The sequence below is a fragment of the Mya arenaria genome, chromosome 5 (assembly GCF_026914265.1).
Source record: "Mya arenaria isolate MELC-2E11 chromosome 5, ASM2691426v1".
In the NCBI taxonomy this organism is placed as follows: Eukaryota; Metazoa; Mollusca; class Bivalvia; order Myida; family Myidae; genus Mya; species Mya arenaria.
Genome location: NC_069126.1, coordinates 42,983,382 through 43,010,793, shown reverse-complemented (window position 1 = coordinate 43,010,793; position 27,412 = coordinate 42,983,382). Strand labels below are relative to the sequence as shown.

The 27,412-nt window shown below is 32.9% G+C and overlaps 1 protein-coding gene across 4 annotated transcripts; it reads left to right on the top strand.

Annotated features, from left to right (window-relative positions):
- Positions 1-37: 37 nt before the first annotated feature.
- Positions 38-24,302, top strand: LOC128234530 (synaptogenesis protein syg-2-like). 4 transcript variants are annotated; one of them, XM_052948796.1, is made up of 12 exons: positions 38-174; positions 2,802-3,101; positions 6,046-6,154; positions 8,623-8,913; positions 9,119-9,436; positions 15,003-15,314; positions 15,991-16,137; positions 17,706-17,727; positions 18,111-18,199; positions 18,819-18,834; positions 20,694-20,767; positions 21,073-24,302. In XM_052948796.1, exons 2-12 carry the CDS (start codon positions 3,093-3,095, stop codon positions 21,126-21,128), a joined length of 1,443 nt encoding a protein of 480 aa, XP_052804756.1. In that variant the 5' UTR covers positions 38-174; positions 2,802-3,092; the 3' UTR covers positions 21,129-24,302. The 4 variants fall into 4 exon arrangements, with proteins under 4 accessions (XP_052804756.1, XP_052804755.1, XP_052804754.1 ...); XM_052948795.1 differs by having other exon boundaries at positions 3,313-6,154; XM_052948794.1 differs by having other exon boundaries at positions 2,802-4,189; positions 4,368-6,154.
- Positions 24,303-27,412: the final 3,110 nt, after the last annotated feature.

The window sequence follows — 27,412 nt, the reverse complement described above, 5'->3', positions numbered from 1 at the left end:
TATGCTTGGTCGTACCCCGTGGAGGTTCATATTTTGGCCCAGACCTCATATTTACCAGCGTGCAGACCACACTCGCCGGAAATGTTACGTGTATAACCAGGAATACGCTTTCACCTACTGGAGAAACAGCGTTGGATAAGACCAAGCAAACAACCGCGAGTCTCCAAGTTCTATGTAAGTTCATTTTTGAAGAATTTTAATTTTCATTTATATATTCATTTCATTTCATATATTTTCATTTCATATATTTCATATACTCGTATATATATATATATATGCGAGTTAGAAAAAAACTTAATTTCGTAATCAACAATCCTGTCTATCTTATAACTAGAGCTGATGGTCTATGGAGCGATTTAAGTGAAACATAAAGGAATGTCTTAAACGCCATACTAAGATGAAATTTTTATTATTCTGTAAAAAATAACCTATTAAGTTTGGGATGATCAATTGCAATTTTAAATTCCTTTTTCCTTGAATAATTGGTATTAGTACGCAAGTTATTCATCAGCTTGTATAATGGAACATTTCAAAAGCTTTAATAAGTCAAAAAAAATCTAAAATATTCTCCAAATACTTCAATCAGCAACAGAACAAAGCATAATTTCCTTGATTGTTTAAGGTAGATTATGGGTAACAGTGTTAACTTTTGTCTATACATTTTATGACCAAGGAGTGGTTCATACGTTTGTATAACTATTTTCTAAAGGCAGACTATGCCTTTTTTACAATTTTGTGTTGAGACTGATGTGTACATTCATTCTAGGTGTTTAGATTTCTACCCAGGAACAGAAACAGATGTATATCTATGAGCTATTTTACTTTCTTGTCTATGTCAAAACGATTTGGAATAAGTGTCTTGACATATAAAATGCTTTTATATTCCGGTAATAGTACCTGGCATCCAGATAACTGTTTTCATCCGCTAGTTTCTCATTAGCGAACGAATGCATTATGGTGTATGCAGTGTTTGTTGGGAAAATCAAAATCGCCAGGTACTTGCCCTCTGATGTGTTTAGGATATCTATAATGTCAAACTGGATTTGGCCATATTTTTGAGGGGGGGGGATTAATGGCATTTTGTTTCTTTGTTTCTTTCTTCCCCAGTTTCTACATCGGGGCTGTAATTTTTTATCATTGACAATATCCTCATTATATTTTTTTTCTATCTTAATCTTTTAACATATTAATAGTGGATTAATTAGTTGAATATTCTATGAGTGTTCTGATAACTTATTCGATACATTTGTTATCTTTTCGTTCTTGCGTGTTCTACAAGCTATGAACATTTATGGCAAAGTTGTTCTGTTTTGTCGACTTTATGATTTGGAGTTTAGAGATAGATAGTGAAAAAAACGTCTATTTTCAAGTTTAATGAACACTTAACTTGATAAATCAGATCACCTGACTAAATGGTGTGAAGCAGAATTATTGGCAGAGTCATAACCAAAAAAATCTGCAAAATAAGCTTATATTACCCCGATATGTTATTAATATATGTTATACCCTTTTTATAGCTTATTTAGTCGTTTCTGTCTTAATCCTTGCTTTCATGTCTGTTATATCTTCCATATGTTCTACTTATATTATTCACTTTATTTTTACATATTTTTCTACACCTTAATGGCTTTTCAGTCATTGTCCAGTCTGTACTACTTCATAAGGTATGTTTGGTATTATGAAAAAGATGCAATTCGGTCTAGACCACCAGGTTCCTAGGGATTTATGTTTGGGTAATTAGTAAAGCTGTCATTCGAGTTGGCCAACCGTTTTTAGGGGTTGGCGTGATATACATATATACATACTCTGTTGTTGTTGTTTTTTTTTAAATCTAGGGCTCTAGCAAGGCTCATATCAATATTCACAAACTAGATCCTGGTCTAAAATTGCCGTCTTCCAATTAGCCCTTATCCCCTATCCCCCGTTTCTATAATTGCGAATATAGATGGCCTTGGTCCAATTAAACTTAATTATTGAGTTAACGTAAACGTCACTTAAATACTACTTGGCATCGTTTTATCCAAGAAATGGAATCAGCGTTTAACTGTAGAATCCAATGATTTTAATCTCCTAAATCAAAGTACATTTAATTTTGTCATGAATTATTTTTTACGATTTTTTTTATAGTCCTCCTATGTATAATTTTTCTCCTTAGTTTTATAATGTAAGTTGAACATTTAGCTAAAACTCTTTCTAGTAATGCATAAACAGACTTATTCAGCGTTTGTGCTGTAGCATTTAATTCTTACAAGAAATAAATTTGTAAACTTTCTAATTGTAAAACCATTTTATATGCCCCTTATAGCTTAATCTGAAGCAGAAACTATACAGGTTTTTTTTAATGAAAATGTATAAACATCTGACAGTTTTACTGCTTGTACATGAAATGTTCTTTACAAGGCAATACTTTGCTAGTGTAATGTGTACAGACATCCAGTTGTAAAAATATTTTGTATCAATTAAAAAATCAGCAAGTTACACAGTTATAATGATTACGATATACTGTGCAAATTAATTTTACGAGTTCTGAGATAATCCTTCGTGTCTATTTTGAATTAAAATTATATGGACTGGTTTATGACACATACCGGCTTTCGCAAACCTGCCCCAGTAAAGTTACTACTTATGTATACGTAGATCGCCGAGTTCACCTAAATGAATTATAAATGCAATTTTTATCACGACTACTACTATACCAGTTGAGGATGGACATACCGCATTATCAACTGCACCGGTTCCTTAAACCTACCTCAGTTCACACCTATGCATTATTATATCATCCTTCATTTTTATACCCTTAGATCCTCCTGTTACACCATCATGTACCATCAACGCAACTTTGATCTCGACTACCGCAATACTACTAAATGGAACAGACGGCAATATAATCTGTACCAGTTCCGCCATGCCGACTCCGATCTCATACACCTGGTCTACTCAGGGCCGTGGAATAGTGTCTGGAGCTTATTTATCCCTGACCAATGTTCAGCACCCAGCTGACCAAGGACAGTATACACTGACCGTAACAAATACAATGGATCCCACTGGAGAAATCATGGAAACGGGTACAAATACTACTACGTTTTGGGTGGATGTACAATGTGAGTTGTATAAAAAATATAAAAAAGACAAAACGAGGGCTATCCCACTTAATCGTAGACTTTGTTGATAAAACAATTATACGACGTCACATATGGAAAATACTTAACATCTAATTTATTCAATATTTAACAAAAAAATTTAGAAAACAAAAACGGTATTGTTTAGTTTAGTGTTAATACACTGTTTTTAATGTACAACTATACCTTACAGGCGCAGTCTAATAAGCAAACGTTAGAAAATTCGTTAGTTCTGATTAAAGTGTTCAGAGAAGACATTTGCGTCAATTTCCCCGGGAAAAAACGTCATATCGTATGACGACGCCGTTATTTGGACGTCATCATGTTAAGTTTCAAACAATATTGACGTTATTACTGACAATGATACACATGATAATATTACATCATCAGAAATTGTGTTAAGCAGAAAATGGCGACGTCAGGCAAAGAAGCGGCGTGCAGAACAACTATTCAATGCTTTCAACCAGGAATAAAGCCTATCAACGCGTTACGCCAGATGAAATCCACAGATCATTACAAAAATGTTTCAATTGTGTATAAATGACCTGGTAGATTAAGCGCCGGTAATACGGATAGTGTACTTCGTGGGCGGCCGAAGTACAAGGATTGCAGAACAGTAAAAACTGTGCAGGACGTCATCGACTGTGACAGACGACGTACCGTTCGAGAAGTTGCTGAGATGGCCGATATAAGTTAGTCTACAGCACAACGCATTCTTAAATCGGACTTGGGTATGTCACACGTGAGAGCTCGATGGGTCCCTAGACTACTCACAGTGGAAGAAAAGGATGTTCGAGTCAGAGCATCAAGGACGTTCGTTCGAAAAGTTGGAAGAGATCTCGCGAATTATAACAACATACGAGACTTGGGTCCACTACTTTGAACCAGAGAGTAAACAGGCATCAATGGTTTAGAAGCTCGTCGACAGCACCTCCTAAAAAGGCGAAGGCAGTGATGTCGATAGGAAAGGTGATGTGAATCGTCATATAGACCTGCAGGGTGTCATATTGGTGCATATCGTCAAACCCGGACATACGCATGATACGGTCAACTCAAGCTACTATTCGCAGGTTGGTTAATAATAAATTACTTAAATTCACTAGATAAAAATATAACATAATATAAAATTATTATAACAATAAAATCGTTAATGGTTGAAGTTTATGAAATGTTTAAATGATTCAAGGTTTAAAACTCTTATAACACTTATTCGTCAAACTAAGGAAATTGTGTTTTGTCTCATCCCAGACGGTACGCCGCGATCTCATGCATGCGTTACGGAAGAAGTGCCCAGACAGCACAGATTGAAAACTTAGTATACCACCTGGACAATGCGCCAAGCCATACTGCTAAAAACACACAATTAGACATCCATGTGTTAGGGTTCAAGCGAGCTATCCATCCACCATATTCCCCCGATCTTGCGCCATTGGATTTCGCATATTTTCCAAAGTTGAAGACATTTCACGAGGAACATGATTCAATGATAGAACTGAGATCAGCCATGCGATACAAACATAAAATCGCATATTAGACCGTGACTGGTTCATGAACGTTTATGAGAATTGGGTAAGACGCCACCATAAGTGTATCGCACATCAGGGTGAATACTTTGAGAAGGCATAATATGTGACATTCTTATGTTATCTACCGCCACAATTTTGACGTCGGCTTGAGCCGATTATGTATGTGTACATGGTATTATTAAATGTGTTGTAGAATTTTTATTTATTGTTCCTTTGTAGTGTTATTTCGTGTGTATTTGCACAAGATCATGAATAAAACGTCAGATATCTTTGTCTTCTTTTAGTTCATTAGTTTTTCGGAAATAAGGAACGTCTACGATTTAATGGGACAGCCCTCGTATGTATGTATTTCTTACAACACCTAGCTCTATTCTAAGTAATTATTATTCAACATGATTCTTATTACTATTACATCTTCGAGTGAGACTTGCACAATAAATAAAATGAGTTAGATTGTTTTTAAATATATAGAACAGCACAGAACACAAGTTTATTTCCACACATAACATCACACATATATACATCAATGAAGTAGACTATGATAGTCCACGATCATTTCCATTATTAAACACTTGCTTGGCGGTGATGATATGTTTTTTAACTAGTTGAGATATTTTACAGTAACAAAAATAGTAGCAAATGTTAATCAAAGAAGAATTATTACGAACAAATCCTTATTACAACTATATAACGGCTGGTATTAATACATATAATAATCATGTAACATGCAAAGTAATGAAATTCTTTCTCTGAGCAAATGCTTTATACACAAAAATAGAAAGATTCTTTAACAAATCAGTATGATCTGTATTCAGCAATTCTATGGTTTTAAACATATTTGGATTAGTACGATAATATCTAGGAATATATTTAGATCTAAAATTTGTATACAGGCTGCATTCAACCAAGAAATGAATTTCGTCTTCTAAGACATTACAATGTGGGCAAAGTCTTTGTTCCTAAATTGTATTATTCCACCTACCAACTTCTATATTTAACCGATGCGACAATAATCTCAATTGGCTTAAAGCAATTCTGAATTTCTGTACATTAACACACTTAAGATAGGGTTTTAATTCAAATTCAGAAATGTTTCTATAAAATAAAGCTCTTGAGGAGTCTGACAATCCGCTGTTCAAATTTTGAACATAAACGTCTCGTATGCACAACATCGAACTGTCAGTCTCATACAGAACAGATAAGATGTACTAACCATGTTTACTCCTGTAGTTGGACCTAAAGTGCAAGTTCCTAATACTTATAACATTTTGGAGGGCGCTGCTTTAAGCTACCCATGCTTGTTTATTCCTGGAAACCCTTCTGAGACATCCATTGTCTGGACGTCGTCAGTTGACCACAGACAATGGAATAGCCAAATTGTTAGTATCAGCTCTGTGCAGAGATCTGACGACGGCATGTACACGTGTACTGCGACAAACAAGATGGCGCCTACTGGATCTCCCATCCAGATTGGAATTCACAGTGGAACTACGCACATTAATGTGCAGTGTATGTAAATGTTTTCGTTTATTGTAAACTTAAGATAAAATTAGTGATCATAAACAACTTCTTGTTCGTCTTTGTTCGTTAACAGTTGCTTGTTAACATTTGAGCGACACAATCTTTTCATCGTATCTTCATCTTTGTCTTGCATTATAAGGTGGTAATTGACATGTCGGGAACATTGTTAACTTTCTACTACTTAAAGTCGTAGCTTTGTTCGTCCGTTCGTCCGTAAATTCGTGCGTCTTTCCGGCTTTCTGTCAAAACTAAAAAGTTATAAGGGATTGTATTGAAACTCAAAACAAACAAAGGAGGTAATATGCGCAAGTGCAGTGCGGGATACCCATTCTCTTAGCTTCAGTCATGGCTGAATATTTCCCCCTTTCACTATTAAAGTGTTCATTAACGAGGCCCCTGCTATTCCGGACCATTTGAATGAACTTTATTCCTACCATCAACAATTACTGCATTATATCTCCTAGCAATAAAAACGTAAAAATGAGTATATGTTGTATAGTTATCTATCTATTTCAATTGCCATTTTAAACAGTGGAAATACAGCAGCCGTATAATCATGATACTGCTCTTCAAAAAATCCGTATTAGCATAGTAGCATGTGTTAAGTGATTCCTGTCACAAACTGGTGTTAATTAAATATGTTTTGCAATATAAAATTACAATTGAGTAACAAATTTTAAACGAACGTATTTTATTTCCGAAAAACAGATTTCGAATGTATTCATTTGCTAATTTGTGTCTATATACAAAAAAGCACTAAATCAAGTGATTAATTAAGGCGTCATGGATATTCCGGGAAATGTAAAATCCGGCGTGTGCAATCTAAAGGCAGTTTCTATACACATGGAGATAGACATATACTTAAAGAAGTATTATAATGGGACGCTTTTCTAAATACCTTTATCACGTCTTGTTCGATGTTGGTTTGTGGTGTCAATACAAACTTAAAAAGTTTGTGAGTTTACTTTTTTCACTTTTATCAAATTTCCTGCCAAAATATAATTACGAAACGTCTTTATTAAAGTTAAATACATTTTATAAAACAAAGCATTTTCTTTATTTTCCATTAAATTAATTTATATCTTATTTTATGTTTATTTTAAAACATTCACTTATCAAACAAACAAAAAAGGTGTAATGGCAACTGTTCATTGAATGTAAAAGCAATAAAAAGAAAGTATGTTTCATGTAAAATTATTATTATTATTATTATTATTATTATTATTATTATTATTTACTTTATGATATAAAGAAAATAATGAAAGAACAGAAACATTTACATTTTTGCATGGAACCGTTATAATTCAAAAGTATTACATTAAAAATATGGTATAAACTCGCTATTTTGACCTCTGATATCTCGATTTTCCGGTTATATCGAACTTCTTATCCGGTCCCGATTTGTAAAAACATAAAAGAGAGTTTTCTAAGAAAAATAAAGTAATCTTTGATTGTTTTGCAAAAAGTACACCAAGCTGAACTGGTAAACTTGTTTGGACTCTTGCCTTTTGACCCTTAACAGGGATAAGTTTAAAATTTTCGACTACTGGGCTTGCCCTGTATTTTTCATTGTATTATCGTAAATATTCTCTATTCTTGAAAACAATACTGAGTCTCAAATAATAACAAATGATTTTGCTTTTAATACAACTTGCACATAATCAACTGCATGTAATTAGTAGCTTTGACAACATAATTATTTACACATATATACAATTAGTTCCATACTGTGCAAAAATAGTCTAAGTTGTTGAGTTTTTTTCAAAGGGGTGCATTATTTTGAAGATTTCATTATGCATAATGTCAGGGTTTATACATTAATATCGCGTCTGACATGATTTTAACCATATATAATGATAATACAGTTCATTATGTACAGAGAGAAGGGGGATTTTATATATGGAACTTCTTCTTTTAAACATTTTGGTCTGCTTTTTATAATACCGTTTAATTGAAACAGTATAACTTTTTTATTTTATTTTGAACCGCTGTTTGTTCCCTTTTCAACTTTGAAATAGCCACAACTTGTGCAAAACAAAACGATTTAGTTTGTTATACATAACATAGAGGAATGGTATGTTTTGCTTTCTCTCTGCATCTGCATCAGTCTGTTCACAGTTAAACTTAACGTAAAAGAAAGATGTGAATGAAATTTGGTCATATATTTGACAAATATTGTCATAGACGGCTGTCGCATAATTGTGTGAAAACAAAAACAATTCAATTTGCACGTTACCAAAATAGATTTACTAACCAATCTCCCATTTTGTACCGCGTACGATATAAGTAACTGTACCAGAAGTAGGAAATGTACTCACTTTAAGCGTACATCGCATCACATATTGAGTACAGGTCCCGAATACAAAGCGAATTTGTAACCTAAATGATAACAATAAAATGTAGGTTAAGGTTTTCAACATCTACTAATACCAGCAATAATCAAATACATTTTCCAGATGAATCTCTCATTAGTGACTTTCACCTTACTGAGCACATCGGAACTGTTACTGTTACAAAATCAGAGTACAGTGATGCGACGTTTACCTGCACTGTGGATAGCAATCCGCTATCAACCCTCAAAATTCGAAAGGAAGATGAAATTAGGAGATCAGTCGAAAATTCAAAACAGCTGGAATATACCATTGTAAACTTAACGTGCTGGGATGCCGGGCTTTACACATGCGATGGCAGCAATAAGTTTAATAATAACACACCTTCGACGAAGGATTTGAGGTTGTTTGTAACATGTAAGTTAAATGCACATTTAAATGATGGCTGATAACTTGACAGACAATTGATGGAAGTCAATTCTATTGAAACGTATATAATCATCGGACACAATGTCTAAAATTTGACAACGCTTTATAAAACATAATGTGTATGAAAATTTGAGAAATATAGTGTGTATATATCAAAAGAAACTCACAAACTGGATTAAACCTTCATTTTCAGGTGCACCAAGGCGCCCTCCTGGCGGGAATATCAATACGAACTTTACAGCCCGACTACATGACAAAGCAACACTGCAATACACAGTCCTTGCATACCCAGTCCCTAGTCCGTCACAGTTTGTGTGGAAGAGATGTTCAAGCAGTACAAAATGTACCAATTTATCAAATACCTCCAGAAAAACTGAAATTACAACAATAGGATTATCGAGTAGTTTGACCATTTTTGATATCAGTATGGATGATTTCGGCGTCTACACTATTTCAATTGACAACGGTATTGGCGAGGAGTTAGTCGAAGAGATCTTCCTTCAACCAGTAGGTAAGCTACTGATCTAGTTGCTGCAAATGTATGGTTTGCTCCCTTTTATCGATATTCGCTTCGATATTCTGAATAACATAAATCTCAGTGAATTTGGAAATAAAATGAACAGTTTTCTGATGTACTTTTACCCTTCTTTATTTTTTCCACTAGCATGTATCTCTATGTATTTCAATATTCAATCTCCTCTGAGGTTTGTTTGATGACATTTACGAAAAATGACTTTAAAGTCAGTTTCTAAATACTGAGCCAGGCGTAACGATAAAAATAAAGCCAGCAAAAAACCTTACAACAAAATTTATTATGTTAATTAAGTTAATTAAAATGTTAAAATGTTGAAATACAATTTGAATACCTCTGTTACACTTTTAAATAGCTTAAATAATTTCAATCCTGGATTATGTCCTTTTTCCCATTGTAAAGTCAAAAAAGCTGAATGTTTTTGAGCACTTATATTTTAAATTGTCCAAACAGTAAACTCATCAAAGCATAATCCAAATGTAAATCTAAATTTTAAAACTTATGAATTCCACAAAAGATAACCAAATATCCCCCTCGATCTCTTTTATACCTTATATATATAGTAAAAGATCTTTCTAGAATAATCTTCTTCTAGAATATACTTGATAAGTAATAAACATTCCATAAGTTTCCATACTATTCTATAACTTTCTTAAAGTATCAGCAATGTTCCAGAATGTTCCAAATGTATAATATGTAACAATAAACATCATTCTAAATACAAAGCAAGTGCACAATACATAAATAAGCCGCCTACATAACAATACATCAAAGCAAAATGTTCATAACGTCACATAAAAGGACAAACACGTTCACAACAGTCACAATACAAATAACATCAGCAAATGGACACGCACATATTCCAAAACCTTCCGAAATTATTTTCTAAGCTTAGTATACTGAACATTAGGTGTATTTCAAAACTGATCAATACGATGTGCAAGTGTGTCGAATTTACCTCTGGTTTGTATCTACGTTCCACCACTGATAAGTAGATCAAAAAAATTAACAATGCTTGAAATTTTATCTTGCCCATGGGCAACGATAAAACAAGAACCCTAAGGAACTTTTTATTGTCATTACGCATCCCTTGTTGAAGACCGCCGCCTATAGCATTATGGAAAACTTATCTTGTGGCATTATTCGGTATTCTTATTATTTATTTCTAGCTTCAAATGGCACCCAAAGAATAATGCTGCACTCTCCTCGGATTTTTAAAAGAGCGATTTGACTATAAACGTTATCTGAATCACTGCGCGCATATCCATGACAACCACGAATTATTACATGTCTATATGCACATTATTTTCACTACGAATACAACAGTTCCAGAGAACTTTATTTTGTTTAACTGCGGTAGCGAAAGAAAAAAAACATCTACCATAGCCGCTCGCGCAAGGCGTTCAATGCCTCGCTCGGGTTGGGACGAACCTATCTTACACTCTCGACCATGGCTGATACTTATAATCTGAATGTTGCTCTGTTTTAAATTAGTGCTTAGCAAAATTATGTTCCTTCGAATTGTTATACGCAATCAAAATAGTTTACATAAATAAGGCACATTAGTTTAAGCAATGTTTTCTCTAAATGGATGCAAGTGTATTCACTGCCAGTAAAAATGTAAATATAATATTCAATTAATATTACTACGAACGTTAATGCAGAACATGCATGATTAATCACGTACATATTTGCAAATTTACCTTTGGAATAACAAGCCCTTAGATATATTTCTATTTTTTTACAAAATATAATTATTTGTGTGCACAGTGAAATGTTCAGCACCCTCAACTTGAGTTATTGAGATTAAATACATCGTTAGTGTATTAACTCAATCATGAGGGCTGGAAGTATTGTTTGTTTTTTACAGAACAACATTCAATAAATAGCCTGCGTTGTTAGTGAAAAGCAATGCAATTCATCCGACCGGTGATTAAAGAACGATCATGTCAATTTAAATAGTTACCGTCTCAATACCAGGTGTGTGAAGTTAGCATATATGAAAGCCGGACAGCGGGAAGACATTTCCTGACGGAGAATAAAGTTATTCGATGGGAAAAAGGAAATTTCCGGCTAGGGATTTTTTCGGAATACTTAATTAAACTCGTTCCCCCATTACCGATTTCTGACTATGTTTGGTACCCATTAGAGTGAAGTAGGCGGACTAACACCTAGTTAGCTTGTAGGGGACACATACACCTACCACCCATTTATGGTCAATAACCTGGGAAAACTCGTTAAGTTGTGTAAACCACTTTATTCTCCGGCCGGAAATCTTCTACCGCTGTCCGACTGTCCGGCTAAATTAACGTACCTTTCAATATGTGGTGACGGGTAAAAAGAAGAAACGGTACAATTACAACCTGCAGTCTGTCAATATAGGTTACATAATTAAAGTTTGTCACTGACCCTTGAAAGATCCAGTGGATTATATTAGATCGTTGAAATATAATTATAGTTTATTTGGATTCCTATCTTATTATAGCCTTGAACAGGACTTTTATTAGCTTTATTGATAACATTTGGTGTTTTACTATGTGACTTTTGGCTCTGAGTTATAATCATATTCATGAAGCCTATTCTTTTCCCAACATAAATCAGTTTTTTGATGAAATGTAATTTTTTGACTGAGCTATTAATGTTTCTGTAGAACAGGAAATGACAAGAAAAAAGTGCATTTCTTTAAATGTTTACTTCTGAATGATCATCATTATATATACAGCAAAAATAAACATTTTTAAATGTTGCTCAGTTATCTTTCCAATAAGGTCACAAAATTTTATTTAAAAAGCATTACAATTGTAACCCTTTGCTTAAAATATAAAAATGGTTTTTAACATTTTGTTCACAACATGTGCTCATGTTAACATACTGCCTAATTATCACTATTTAAAAGGGCAAGGTTAGTTGTCACAAAAACATCAGACAAAATATTTCTTAAAATAACAACGTAAAACAGTCAGCTTAATTAATCCTCTGAAACGCTTATCTTACTAAGTGACCTACTACTTGATAACAGAAATGGTCACAACAATAATAACTTTGTTCTTAAGTATCTGATATTCAACAATATCAAGGCTTCTAGTATGGACTGAGTTTTGTTGTCTTCTGTGTCAGAAAGGTCAACAATGTCAACATTTCCAAAATAGAATTGATCACCATTTAAAAGTTCATTAGCAACATCAGGATCAAATGATTCCTATGCGATAGTACTTGCTGGAAATTTATTGGAAATAAAATTTAATTGTGTGTCGTCAATATAAAGGCGATTTTATCGGAAAAAAGTGTTTACCTCATTTGGACCCAAAGTATCATAGTGTGTAACAAATATTGCCAGATTACTTTTTGATATCTTTTTTTGTGGAGGAGGGGGGTGGACGTCGACTCCTGGGTGGAGGTTTCATCGGGACTTGTCAAATCATATGATCCTGCCTGCTTGAGTTGACAATATTGTTTTCGTACTTATGATTATCTATTTAAATTTAATAAATTGCATAAACTTGCGCAAGGTACAAGCTTCAATAAACACCACAGCATTTGCATAATAATGATATACATATATATATAATTAAACAGAATAATTCATTTGAGCTTTTAAGAGGATTCGTTTTACACCTTTTGTTTTTGAAAAATGCCAGAACATTTAGTGTGTTTTGTTTACAACAATTATGCGATATATATTTGCCTTATACTGTTCATTTTATGTAACCATTAAAATAAATTAAAGCACTAAATTGATAACAATAAGCACTGTCACAGGAACGTGACAAATGCCCAAGAAATGTCTCATTGGACAGAAATCCATTATTATTTGGACAAATCTGGACGGCTAGCCTTTAATCTTACCTATTTTCGTGACGAACTTACTATCCTTCACATGTAGCTTTGAAAAATTGATTGCTAACAAGAGCAAAGTGTTAACAAGAATATAATAAGGTACTGGAAAATAAAGTGGATTTCACTTTTTGCCGGTTGGACCTTTAAATAAGATTGCCGGAATTTCTTGAACATGTTAAAGGTGAACATTTTACATAATGTTAGAGATAATTGCCATAATTTAAGTTCTAAAACACAACACATCAGTTTATTTTAGCTCAAACATTCAACATAATTATATACAATGAAAAAGGTCTAAGGTCATGGCGGTCAGTGGGTCACATCTTGAAATAACAGAAAAGTTAGTATTATAGCACATACTATGGCATATTTTAATGTAAACATCAACTAGATTCTAATGAATGCAAGCTAGATCTTGGCATGTCAATAGTTTTCAGAAGTTTTTTGAGCACACTAAAACGCCATGTTAAGTCATGGTAATGCTACAGAGCAAACTGTTTCGTATCTCAAAAGCTCTAGAATGACTGTAGTTCATTGTCGTTTGTGTCCTTGACTTTTCCTCTAAACAGGATTTAGTTTTGATTTTCGGCTTCTAGACTTCTCCCTTTTAAACACCGGTTTTTTATTATTCAAATGCTTTTCACAAATCTGCACTTGGAGTGCATGCTTTTTGACATATCTCTTACAGGCTTCAGAGGTTAAGTCAGTTATTGGATCAATCCATTAGAATATCCTATTTTTACCGCATTTCAAAATAAGGGTTAGTAAATTTGTACATTTCCTTAAAATCGTTGATGTTTAATGATATTTCTTTCGTCCAATAATTAATAAAATGAATCTGAATACAACACTTTGAAATATTTAAACGTAAAAACCAATAAATGGAAAGATAGAGCTTGGCCATGCCGCTTATCCACCCTAACAACAACATTCAATACAAATGTTTACATTATCAAAGGTATAAATATAACCAGTTGAATGTTGACAACCACCGATTGTAAAAGCATTGTAATGCTATTATGTTAAGTACACATATTGCATTAAAAAAACATCTTAACACAAAGTGACAGAAACAAACAATATATAAAAACACTTGTCGTCTGCTTCGTTGTAAAGTATGTTTGTATTAAAAAAGAGATGAATGATACTTCGAACAACGGCACCCATTAAAGCTCATTTCACCCGTGACTTAAGTGAATTATAATAACTTAATTTGAACGTGCACAATGCTATGCAACTGTTGTCCGAAAATTACACATGGGACACAACAAGCCCTAGGAGCAGAGTAAAGCTTTCAATATATGAATCATCTCCACAACTTTCAACCAATCGCAGTCAATAAGCACCACCATATCTGATATTCCAGTTCTACATGATGAGCAACGATGACAGTACCGAACGAAGATTGAAAGGAGGATAATCTATATAAAGTTCCGTCCTAATTTGATTAATAGTTGGACGTTTTTGACTTAATAATACCGTTGACGTTGTAGCCATACACTCTGATGAGTGTAATGAACTCGATTGGGGCTCCTTTATTTGGAACCCATATTTTACATTTGTTAATTAGCGATGTTCCTAATTGTACATTTGCAACCTAACAGAGCTGCATAAGTAAATGCTAAATATATATATATCTTTTTATAAGGTCATTTTTCGCATTGTTTCTAAATATTATATGTCATGACATTTTATTTATTTGTTTAAGGTCCACCTGACTCGCCAAGAGGGTTCAAGGTTATTCCAAATACAATCACGAGCTACAGCGTTGTACTTACATGGATTCCAGGGTTTAATAATGGTCTTCTGCAAACCTTTCACATATCATATCGGCCTTCAAAACCCTTTGCAGATTGGCTTGAGATGAATGTCACACATACAGGAGAGACTGAGATGAACGTTACACTTGACAATTTAGAACCAGGAGAGTCGTACATTGTCGAATTGTATGCATTAAATTTAGAAGGGGCGTCAGTGAGAAGGAACATAACGTTCAGCACCTTGACGCATACACCATCAGGTAATTTGAATGGCGTTGTCATATGTGCAACAACAAGTTTAAGGCATTTCATTAGCGTAGCCATTAAACTGTGGTGAAGTGTTCAATTCAAACGCGCAATATATCTTTAAGTGAATGATAGAATTTTATAAGGACGGGCTCGAAAACGATTCATGACACACGTATGTGTGTGTAAAATCATACTATACTTTTTGACCAATTAGTATGTAACTGCACTATATTTATTTTGCACCAATCGACCGCGAAGTTAAGATTTTGTCTGCATATGCTCATGAGTATTGGTTGTTTTTCAGATTGGTAGAGACATGTTTGTAAGTCCTATATGATAAAATTGACAATTCTTTCATTTCTTGTCTCTGCACCAAATCAATTGTAGATCGATGATGAAATTTGTTTCAGACGTACACAGATTACAGGCGACATTCACATGTGTAGGAATCCTCATTATGTATGATTTTGTTCTGGGATTGCGTCCTTTGATCGTTTTCAAAAACTGTTATGTTCACAATACCCCACAAATATAACTACTTCGTTCAGTTTATTGACATGAAATATAATAAATATATTATCAGTGCCAATACCTGCATGTATACAAGGCTCATAACCTAATTAATGAGTAAGGGTTCTGACAAGTATGAATTACTTTTTAGTTCATATGTTTTGCTATATCTTACAGAAATCAGCCATTTAAAAACACAGACCTCTACAATTGCTGGTGGTGTTGCAGCTGGGATTGTATCGATACTGGGTATTTCGGTAGTCATCTTTGTTCTTCGCAGGAAATATTCTGTATCGTGTGCCTTCAAGCTTACCCGTAAAGAAGGTATTGGCACACTTACAAATCTAATTTCATGATATTTGGGCATTGGTGGACTTATGTTTGACCTACGCCATATATTTTACCTACACTAAAGATGTTGAGGATTTTCACTTCCCACGGACTGTATAATTAGGTGACTTGCACATATTTGTTCTTTAAAATATCTGAATCCAAGTGTTAAATACTGTGACTTTTGAAAGATTGTATTTGGTATGGTTTAATTGAATTACTCTCGGTGAGCTATTCAGGTCGGACGATTGAACATCTTCCGTTTTGCGTCTGCATCGTTTGCATATGCGAACATACACGCGGAAGTACACACTTCTAAATAAATGTTGATAAAAAAATGTTATGAAAATTCGAAATACTGAGTCTTTGCCTAAAACTTAATCAGTTAAAAAAGCCTTCTTTACGCAAAAGATGCATCATTTATCATATGATCACCAGGCCCAAATATCACACAAATACTCAAGTCAAATCTCAGTTTCAATCTTAACTCAATTTACCAAATACAAGCTAATTATTATTCAAAACCTTACTTGTTTTTATACCTATTTTAAAACGTATTTTCGCAAAGACTGTGTTAATAAGAAAAAAATATTCTAGAGCAAGCAAATATACTTGAGTATGAATTGTACTTAAATACATTTTCTGCTGTAAAAAAATCTCTGAGAAGCTTGACCAAAGGCCTTTATGAACATGGCCTTTGATGGAATGCGCACTAAATGTGTAAAAACGTATACGGTTTTTAATTACCTTTGATGCGCTGTGGTAAATACGTTGAGACAAAATCAGGATTTCACTTAATTATTTTTTGTTAAATTGGGCCCAGGAATAGTTGTCAAAATGATTGTGCTAATAGTTTTTGGTAATATCAAATACGGGTCATCTTGAATCAAGTTAGAAAGTTAGATAAATAACATGCATCCAATAGAATCTGTATTTCCCTTGGGCTTAGCGAAAATTGGTCAGAGTGACTGTACTACAACAATCATTCTGGAATTAAAATATCGGATATCCAGGAATTAAACTAGTTCATAAAATGTATAAACAGCAGATATTGGTTTATTCATCCGATCTTTGCGAAATTATGAAGCTAATGTGTTGTCAAGTTCACAAACGTTGAATGGGTCAACACTTCGGACAAACTTTTAACGCTATAAAGACTCACTTTTTCATCTTATGACTGCGAATTATGGCCGAAAAAAATATGCTGATGATTGTTATTTGTATATTTACTTATTTGGATTGTTTAGGATCAGTTTGAAGGTATTTATATCCCATTGGTTTGTTATTTACAGATAAGAGATCAAACTTTTATCCGAAACTTGACCACAATAATTGTTTGGGGAAATCTCAGACAGTCTCGAAAATAGATGTTTTGTAAAAAAGAAAATAGTTTTTACAAACAAAACGTTTATGGCCTGTTTAATGCAGTATTGATGAATTAAATGTTAAGTATTTCTGAACATTTGGATAAATGTTTGTGTAATGTTGATGTATATGTAAATCAGTACAACTTGTGTTCTTATAAATACATTGTTAAAATATGTCTAATATTAAATTTACAGATTCACCTTCAAGTCAAACTGGGTAAGTTTTAAGGAATAAAATATTATTACAATCAAGACGTACGATTATGGCATTATTCCTGTCAATATAGGTCTTTAAATCATATTGTTGAATATTACAAATAAATATCATATTTCTCATATAAGTTATTCACCACTTGTTCGCTTTTGTTGTGTTAAGAGACATTACTAATTCCACAATGTATGAGCATAAGCCTTACTTATGAACAGTCTCATATCAAAGTCAAGACTCAGACGGAAAAAAAGCATTTTGATAAAATGATATATTATTTCATTCATGTTACAAAAAAAGTAAATTAAAATTTCTTAATACATTAAAATTCCGCAAATTTTGTCATTAAAACTCAACTAGAAAATTAATTTCAATGGGTTGCAAATTTCCAGACATGGCACTGGAAACCCCGGATATAACGTTGCGGTTACTTACGAAGAGGTGTCAATGACAAATAACAAGACTGTTTATGACGCTCTAGGTAAGGTTAAAATAAGAATAGTTATTATGGTAGGCACATTTGCTTTTCAAACTTTAAAGGCAATGCAATATGTTTTCATTATTCCATCATTTCCTTTATCTCTTATGTGCTATTTATGTTTACGTAATCAATACAGTCTACTTTATAGAAAACTTAAACTGTTGTTATTAAAAGGCAATATTACTTTAATATTACCTGACACCGGTTTTGTTATCAGTTCTTGTAATAAAATATGGTTACACACACCTTTTAAATTTAACAATGTTGAGTATTGATCAGAATAAACTACTTGGTAATATTAACAAACTGACAAAAATAACTTGAATGACGCGGTAACTGCGAAACTAAGAATTCTTTTTGGCAACAGCCAAATTGTGCGTGTTCTATTTGATAGTTTAAGCAATTTGAAACATTGTTATAATTAGGCACTTCAACAGTTTTTATGATATCCCAAATCGTTGAGTGCAGACTTCTGCAAAATAAATGTGTTCCAACCGAAGGTCAATTCAACAAACCTTAATCACTCAAGATGAAAGTTATATATATGGAATAAAACATTGTTCAGTTTCTGAGATAATATTAGATTAGTCTTACTTTTTGTAGTTTTGTTCTGTTTCAGATATTGGAAACGACAGGTAAGCGTTTAACGTTTACTATTTGTAAATTTAAGTTGTTGCCATAAAGCATATGGTTTGCTTCTCCAATAGCTCCATGTCATTTCGTTAAAACGATATCTTTCTGTTTACAGCTTTTAAATGCTTTCAAAACTTATATTACTTTGAAGAATTTTATTGTTTAGAATTTCTAAACTGACTAACCTGTTCAGGGTATGAACGCGTATGAATCTGGTAATTTTATGAAACTCATTTATTAAGATTCAAACAGCTTTTACAAGTACAAAGAAAATATTAGAAAGTGTGACTTATTTTGTACAAGATGTTTAATCTACATGTTATTGTTTGAAACGGTAAATATGTCGTTTTTGTTGAAAGCGTCCATTGGCAATCATGAGGCATGCACATGACATGACATCGTCAGCCATAAAAATAAATCGATTTTGATCTGATTATAGAAATAAGAAAATCCCAGAAGATATGTCAGATAGTATTCTAATCATTTCGGCTCCGTATATGTTCATAAATACATATCGATTGTGCTGTCTTTTATTTGTATAGAAACGAGTTTTGCTGCCACTATTTTACATATCAAAAGTCGATTATTTATTTACAATATGATAGATATGGCATATTTATTATATGCACATCAATTTTCTTTTCCATATCAAACAGTGAAAATACAGCACGCCGTATTGATAAATCCGTATCACCAAACTGTCGTTTTCTGATTCCGTATCATGCGAGTACCGTGTGTAGTGTCGGAACAACTTTCGCGTTGGTAAAAATAGCGTGGCAAAAAATCTGAAAAAGTCTGTCCACTTTTATAAAATATACATAATACATAAATTGATTTTACTTTACTCACGCTCCAGAAGCATGTTAATATTCAGGAATGTGGTTCTTTAAAGAAACATGAGAAAAAGCACGGAGGTCGAAGCAGGGAACACTTCGAATCTATCAATATCTAGACAACTAAATGTTTGTTATTTCGAAGTTCATATATCGTAGCATTATCATAAACATGAGTAGCTTGCCAATACAAAGAAGAACGCAAATTCGCGTCATCGATAGAAAAAGCGATTGACTCACGGAATCTCCTCAATTCTGCATATAATGATCGTCAAAAAATCCCACGAATGTTCACTTTGTTAAAAAGTGGCCGCGTTACGTCTACAGATAATGGCGATTAGTGAATACTCGTAAAATAAGTTCCGTATTTTTGTTGTTGTTTTTTGCGCTGTGACATTTAATAATTGTTTTCCTATCAGCAGTTTGTAAATATTGCTAAGCTATAAAGCATTTTCTACTTATTTTGCGCAATGTAGTAATTCTGTAACTTCTGACTTCGTTTCGCTGCAGTAGCCTCCTTTGACTTGAATATTACGATAAAACGCTGTTCTGGTGACTGCATCACGTCTCGTTCGTAGAGTAAACATATATCCGTGTTTACACACCGAACTCGACGTGATATAGGTCATCAGAAGAGCGTCCTATCATAATATCCCTATTTGCATTATGCGTTATGCGACCAGTCAAAAATCAATTGTACAAACTAGCTTACTGTTGACAAAGTATCAATTTCTTTTCCTATTGACTTCCGAATGACAATGATATAGTTGATTGTTTAAACATTTATATCAAACTTTTAACGTTACAACACACTTTTATAGGTAATATGTATTATTTACATATTTATTGCTTTATTCATTTATTTAACCGTCATTTAAATATATTTAGTCGTAATTGAATAACATTTATAATAGGAAGATGTTACCAAATTACATACATAATTTATAGATGAGGTCAAAAATAATCCATGATTTATGTAGATGTAATTAACTAACATCAATAATTTATGTAGACGTTTGCCTTTTTAGATCCAAAGAATCACACGTGTATACGAGTTTGGATGATTCAAAGTCTAATGTAAACTACGAGAATGTCAAACCAGGTACCACTTTGTATTATTTACTTTAATAATGTCTTGAAATATTTAGACACCCTTGAACTATAAATGCAGTTCTGCGTTTTAGCTGTATCGGAATAGATAACGTACTTACTTAAAAACGTGTAATTATATTCGATGAAATATACTGAAGGAAAATGGCAGTGTTTGATTTCAAGTTTATTTATACAATATAATTCAATTGCTTTAATACTTGAAATCCGAAATGAGAAAATGTCGGAATATTAATTTTTATTTCATTTGGGCTTATAAACGTACCGTTTAGAAATGTTGATCTCATTTGTTTGCAGAGGATCCCATTTACAACAACACGTCACTGACAAATCCGGCGCAGACAGTGCTCTAATGGTCATATAACTGTAGCTCAAAGCCTAGATAGTGTATACTATTATATATTTTTAGTGATTAATTCTCGTATTTTGCCAGACCGTGTAAGACCAAAATCGATAACCGACTTGTAAAATGCGGTAAACCGATATGACATAATGTATTTATTTTTATGTTCATGGACGTAGAACAAAACAAAGGAAAACAAATCTTTGGATACTTTTGTCGGTAATCTCCATTATAGTATCATATCCAGAATATCTTAAACTTATCAAACTCATCTTAAAATTGTTTAAAGTCACACACATAAATAAAACCAGAGCTGCACATTTGGAATTCGATTTTTATTTATTTTAGGGATACTTCTTCAAAACATTTATATTACGCAGTACATTGCTTGTGTTTTTGTAAATAGAGCATATATACACTTAATGCTATGTTTTCTAATGTACACAGCCTTGTAATAATCTGAAGGTTTTAATGGTAAAATCCGAACAATTGAATAGCAAAATGATCTTCAAGTGGAATGTAGAGCATAAAGAACAGTTTTTAGAAGATATAAGTCGAGATATTGATATTTTATGTGGACAGTTATAAACAATGAAAAGCAATGATTGTTATACGTATGAAATGGTACAAACATTTACGGTATTTTTAAGCTCTAAAGGAAATAAGTACTTTGAAAAGCGCACTAAGGTAGCAAAAAATACATATTTTACGCAAAGCGACAAAACTATGAAAAAATGGTTTAATGAAGACTGTCGTGTCAAGAAAAATATTTATACCGTCAATTTAAATACTTATAATTTGAATAAAACTAATGAAAGTAGAACTGAATTACTACCGGCAAAAAAGATTATAAATATCAATGCAGATTAAGTAAACGCAAATATAATCAGGCACAGGCAAAAACAATGAATGATATGCGAAATAAAAAAACAAAAGAATTTTGGAAAATGTTTCGACGGGCGCCAGTAAACGATAACAGTGAAAATGTCAATATCAGTTCCTTTTTTGAACACTTTAAAAAATTATCAAGTGAAACGGTAATTGAAGAAGACGTAGACATCCAGAATTTTGTTGAAAAATTTTCTACTGAGATTTTAACAATATTCGAAGAACTCGACTTATCATTTACAAAGAATGAAATTAGAAAAGCGGTGAAATTACTAGGAACAAATAAAGCATGCTCTTTTGATAACATTATTTATGAATATTTTAAAGAGGGGATTAACATATTGGAAACTCCTTTGGAGATTATATTTAATTACATTTTAGAAAAGCAATGCTTTCCGAGTTCGTGGTCAAAAGGCGTAGTTTTACCCATATTTAAAAAAGGTGATAATTCAGATCCTAATAATTATCGAGGCACTACATTGACTAGTTGTTTCGCTGTTTTTACTGTTTTGATAAATGAAAGGCTGAAACGATGGGTTAAGGAAACAGACTTACTCACCGATGCTCAATTCGGTTTTAAAAGCAATAATAGTACAATAGATGCAATTTTCTTGTTGATGTCGTTCATTGACAAACAACTGCAAAAGAAAAAGAAGCTATATTGTTGTTACATTGACCTACTTAAGTATTTTGATTCTATTTATAGAAATGGTTTGTGGTTTAAGCTATTGAAGTCTGGATTAGACGGTCGTCTATTTAACGTTATTAAATCAATTTATTGTCAAGTAAGATTATGTGTAAAACATATGGGCTCGCTATCTGATTTTTATGATTGTGATATTGGCCTTTTACAGGGAGAAATATTGTCACCGATTTTATTTTCAATTATCGTTAATGATATAGAACTATATTTAAATGAAAATAACGATGCAGGTTTAACATTAGACCAACTTTCAATTTATTTGTTATTGTTTGCAGATGATGCTGTAATATTTTCTGATACTGTTGAAGGTCTTCAAAGATCTTTAAATAATTTGCATGCATATTGTGAAAAGTGGAAACTTAAGGTTAATATTAATAAAACAAAAATAGTTGTTTATAAAAAGGGAGGTAATAACAATGAAAATGTAAATATTTATTACAATGATGAATGGATAGAAAAGGTTGGGGGATCATTTATGAATGCTACACAGACATTAGCAGATAAAGGACTTAAGGCTATGGGAAATTTGTTTGGGATAACTAGGGGGAAAAAATTCCTGTAAAAATTATGTTGAGTTTATTCGACTCATTTGTGTCATCAATTTTGTGCTATTCTTGTGAAGTATGGGGCTTTTGTAGAGCTGAAAATATAGAAAGGGTTCATAGAAAATTTCTGAAAAGACTTCTTGGTGTAAAAATAAGCACTAGTAACTCTGCAATATATGGTGAACTAGGACGGTACCCTATGTATGTTACTAGACATGTACGAATTGTTAAATATTTTCTTAAACTGTATCAATTTAAAAGAGACAATTGCATTTTATACAATACATTGCAAAGCCTTCGATATGATGCGGAAAATAACGCAAATTCAAACAATTGGTGTTTTAATGTACGCACTTTATTACAAAATGCAGGATTCCATGAAGTATGGTTATATTCGGAGTCGATTAATATTGATTATTTTATTCCTAATTTTAGAAGAAGGTTAATCGACTCGTTTATTGGACATTGGAAAAATGATATAAACTCATTAAGTTCACTAGTGTTATACAGAGAACTAAAATGCACTATACATATGTCATCGTATATAGATAAATTGTAGAGCTATAGACTTAGGAATATTATTGCTAGATTAAGGTTGTCCTCTCATATGTTAAATGTTGAAAGAGGAAGATATGTTAATATTGAAAGAAATCAACGTAAATGTGTTTCATGTGTTCATAATGATATCGAAGATGAATATCACTTTGTTTTGATTTGTCCGAAATATAATGACATTAGGAAAAAATACATAACTAATTTTACTATGCAAGACAAAGCATGTTTAAATCCATTCAATTATTAAACTCGGAAAATGCTGCATGTCTACGAAAACTAGCTTTGTATTGCAAACATGCTTTTAAGCTACGATATACTGCTTTGAATAATAATTCTTAACTTTTAACATGTTGAAATCATTGTTAGTTCATATATGTATATATGTATAAGGCACTCTCGCATTTATCAACTATTGCAATGCCATGTGTTATGTTATTGTAACAACGATGAACTGTGTATGTTCAAGTTAACAATAAATTTTCTGTTTCTGTTCTGTTCTGTTCTGTAATAAATTTAAAAAAAATCATATCAAGTTTTTAAACAAAAACAATAACAATGAACGTAAATTCTCTATGAATAACAGCACCATAACAGTGAAGATATCGTGCAGAATGAATTCACAAAGTTAGAAAAAGTACATGATTCCACTAATGATTTATCGCGATTGCTTTATTGAGAAATGGTGGTACAATATAGACAATGTGACAAATTTTGATCAAATGGAAATATGAATATGGATATGTTTCGTCATCCGTGTCAATCAGAGAAGCCAGGGAAGTTTACCCCAAGTTGTACTCGTACAAACAACCTCTTTGGATAGACAAACACTGAAACCTTTTCATTACCCTTTGCTAAGAGCCATGGTTAATATGTGTTAAGTCAATGGCCAAAGTATCATTCTTCTTAAAAGAGAACACAACATCATCGGAAATATATAACACAATTATAGAACAATAAGTTTTAAAAGATACTCTAAAAGTATTATTTATAGTAATTGCACATACCGACTTATCAAAGCGCTCGTTTTATAGCTGAATCATAATTGGTAATTAGTGAACTAAGTAGATAACTGTTAGATACAATGCTCTAAGAAACCTCGTCAAAACACTCCATGTAGAAAATGTGAACGGACTACAGTCCGGTTGTTGAAGATGAAAGAAGGAATTGATGATAGCGATGCAGATGTAAGAGGAGTTAAAGATGATCAACATGCTTTCGAAGAAGGTATGGTACCTCCGACACGGTATGATGATGCTGGAAATATCGATCTTGGAGAAGACATATCAAAAGTGAACAGTAGTGTATGTCAAGAAGACAGTGAAGTTAAAGGAAACGCAACGAATGCAGAAAACCCGCCGATTGAAGAAGAAAACGTTAAAGTGACACTCTTATTAAAAATCAATACATACTCAGGTATTGCAAACATAACTTGTGAGTGATCAACCTTAATAAATAATGCGTTTATGGAAAATATTAAAAGCTGATAACAAGATTATATCCAAGGAAAATGCAAAAATTATTTAATGATTGGTGAATGCTTAAAGATTTACTGTGATCAACTTTCTTCACAAAAGTTAGAAAAACTGTGTTTTCTGCACCTTTCTTTCAAATTTAAAATGGTATCTTTCATAAAAAACATTGTTTTCAACATTTTTTTTTTTTTATCTTTTTTAGTATATTAAAACAGTTGTGTTAATTGTGATAAATCTTATTTGGGAACAAGAGTGCATCTTTAAACGAGGAAACACATACGGTTGAATATACCATGGATGTACAGGTGTGGAACGACTATTCAGAATCATTCGGATATAGATGAACAACCAGCTATAGTATGGTGGACATAAGAGGTCAATCTATTCCAAAGCCAATGCTTTGGGTCCGACCCAGAAAGGTCGTGATGCCAACAAGATGAACCAAATTGAATTAACAACAATGACAGAAAACTGCAGGCATTGGGTGCATGGTTGAGAGCATATGTGTTGAATTAGATGGATAACGAGGTTGTACATTCTGAATGCATTCATGATGGAGTGAGCTTGTATAGATTCTAGATATATACTGATGTTTGTTACTATATGACTTGCCTGATAACTAATGATTTTTAGAGAATGTACTTAAATGGCAAAGTTAAGTTTGAGGTAAGTTTCTGTTTAATGTGATTGACTACATGCTAAGGGGTTATATATGTACTTAAGTGATCATTCCCAGATGCCACTCTGGTATCTTGGATAAAACGTTTCTGTTGAAAACGGTACTGAAGTGCTCAATCGTTCATGCCACTCTGGTATCCTGGATAAAACGTTACAGGTAAATACTGTACTGAAGTGATCAATCCCAGATGCCGATCTGGTATCCTGCGTTACTGGTGAATACGCTCCTGAAAAAACAAACAGATTAACACCAAAATGTAGTAATACGCAACGGTCAATTTGTTCACAATGACACATATGAAGAGGCTATCACACTAACAAATGAAGTCACCTTTGTTATAAATATGTAAATATGGCCTAAGACCACAGTTATTTTTATGATATGTTTCATATAGACACTAACCTGGCTTTTCACTTAAAAATAATATTTTTGTAAAGCAGACTTCAAAACTACTTTAGTTCAATTTCAGGCTATATGCAACACACACTGAAAGTTTGGCAATAACGTGTAAAACACTTAAAGAATGAGACAAATATTAGTACCTGTGATATTTTCATGAAAAGTAGAATTAGCCATTTCCATCAAATGGTAAGCCGCAAACCTTTGAAGAGTCATTATTTCCTTATGCATTGGAATAGTCTGACCAAGTTAAGTTTTCCTTGTAGCTTTCAATGGTGTTTATAAAACAACAACACAAAAATGGCCTGCCTACTGTTTTAAGACTTTTTTCTAAGCAAAATAAGATTTTTCTACTTTTATCACTTAAGTGCAACGGTTGACTGACAGCCAGAAAGCGTGTCGGGACTATTACGGCATTTGTATCAGCCATTCAGGATCGACGACAGCACGAAGGAGTGTCGGTGAGGATCGACAGTGCAATTAACCAAACTCCTCCTATTCTTTATCAAAATGAAAATGTGTGAAAAACACCACTGTCGTAATTGCGACCGTCATCCCTATAATCACCTATAATTGCAAAGTAAACAATAAGTGTAAATTGATTTCGGTAACAAAAAATATGTGTGGTTTTATTTTGTGTATTGATCCCGAGTCCGTTTGTTAATTGTCCTTTTGTTTACCAATTATTGAATTGTATTTGAGAAGCATGGTCGAAGAAAAGATAATACCTATCAAAACGTAGGCAGAGAAGATGGTGTGCGAGTGGGCGAGGGAGAAACGCCCGCTCCTTGTTTGATTGCTATGCTATGTCGTCTAATGCAATTGAGTCGTGTAAAGTTATATTTTGTGTTGCTTATTATTAAACTTTGATTATTGTATCGTTCTTTTCATTTATTTAGAAAAAAAGATAAATAAATCTGAATCAAAGGAACATAGCTATAAACTTGTTTAAAATGCACGGTATTGCACCATTTTGATTAAGAAAATGAAAACAAAATCGGAAACCCTTTGTTTCATATAAATATTATATACAATCAACCTAAAATGCTTCAA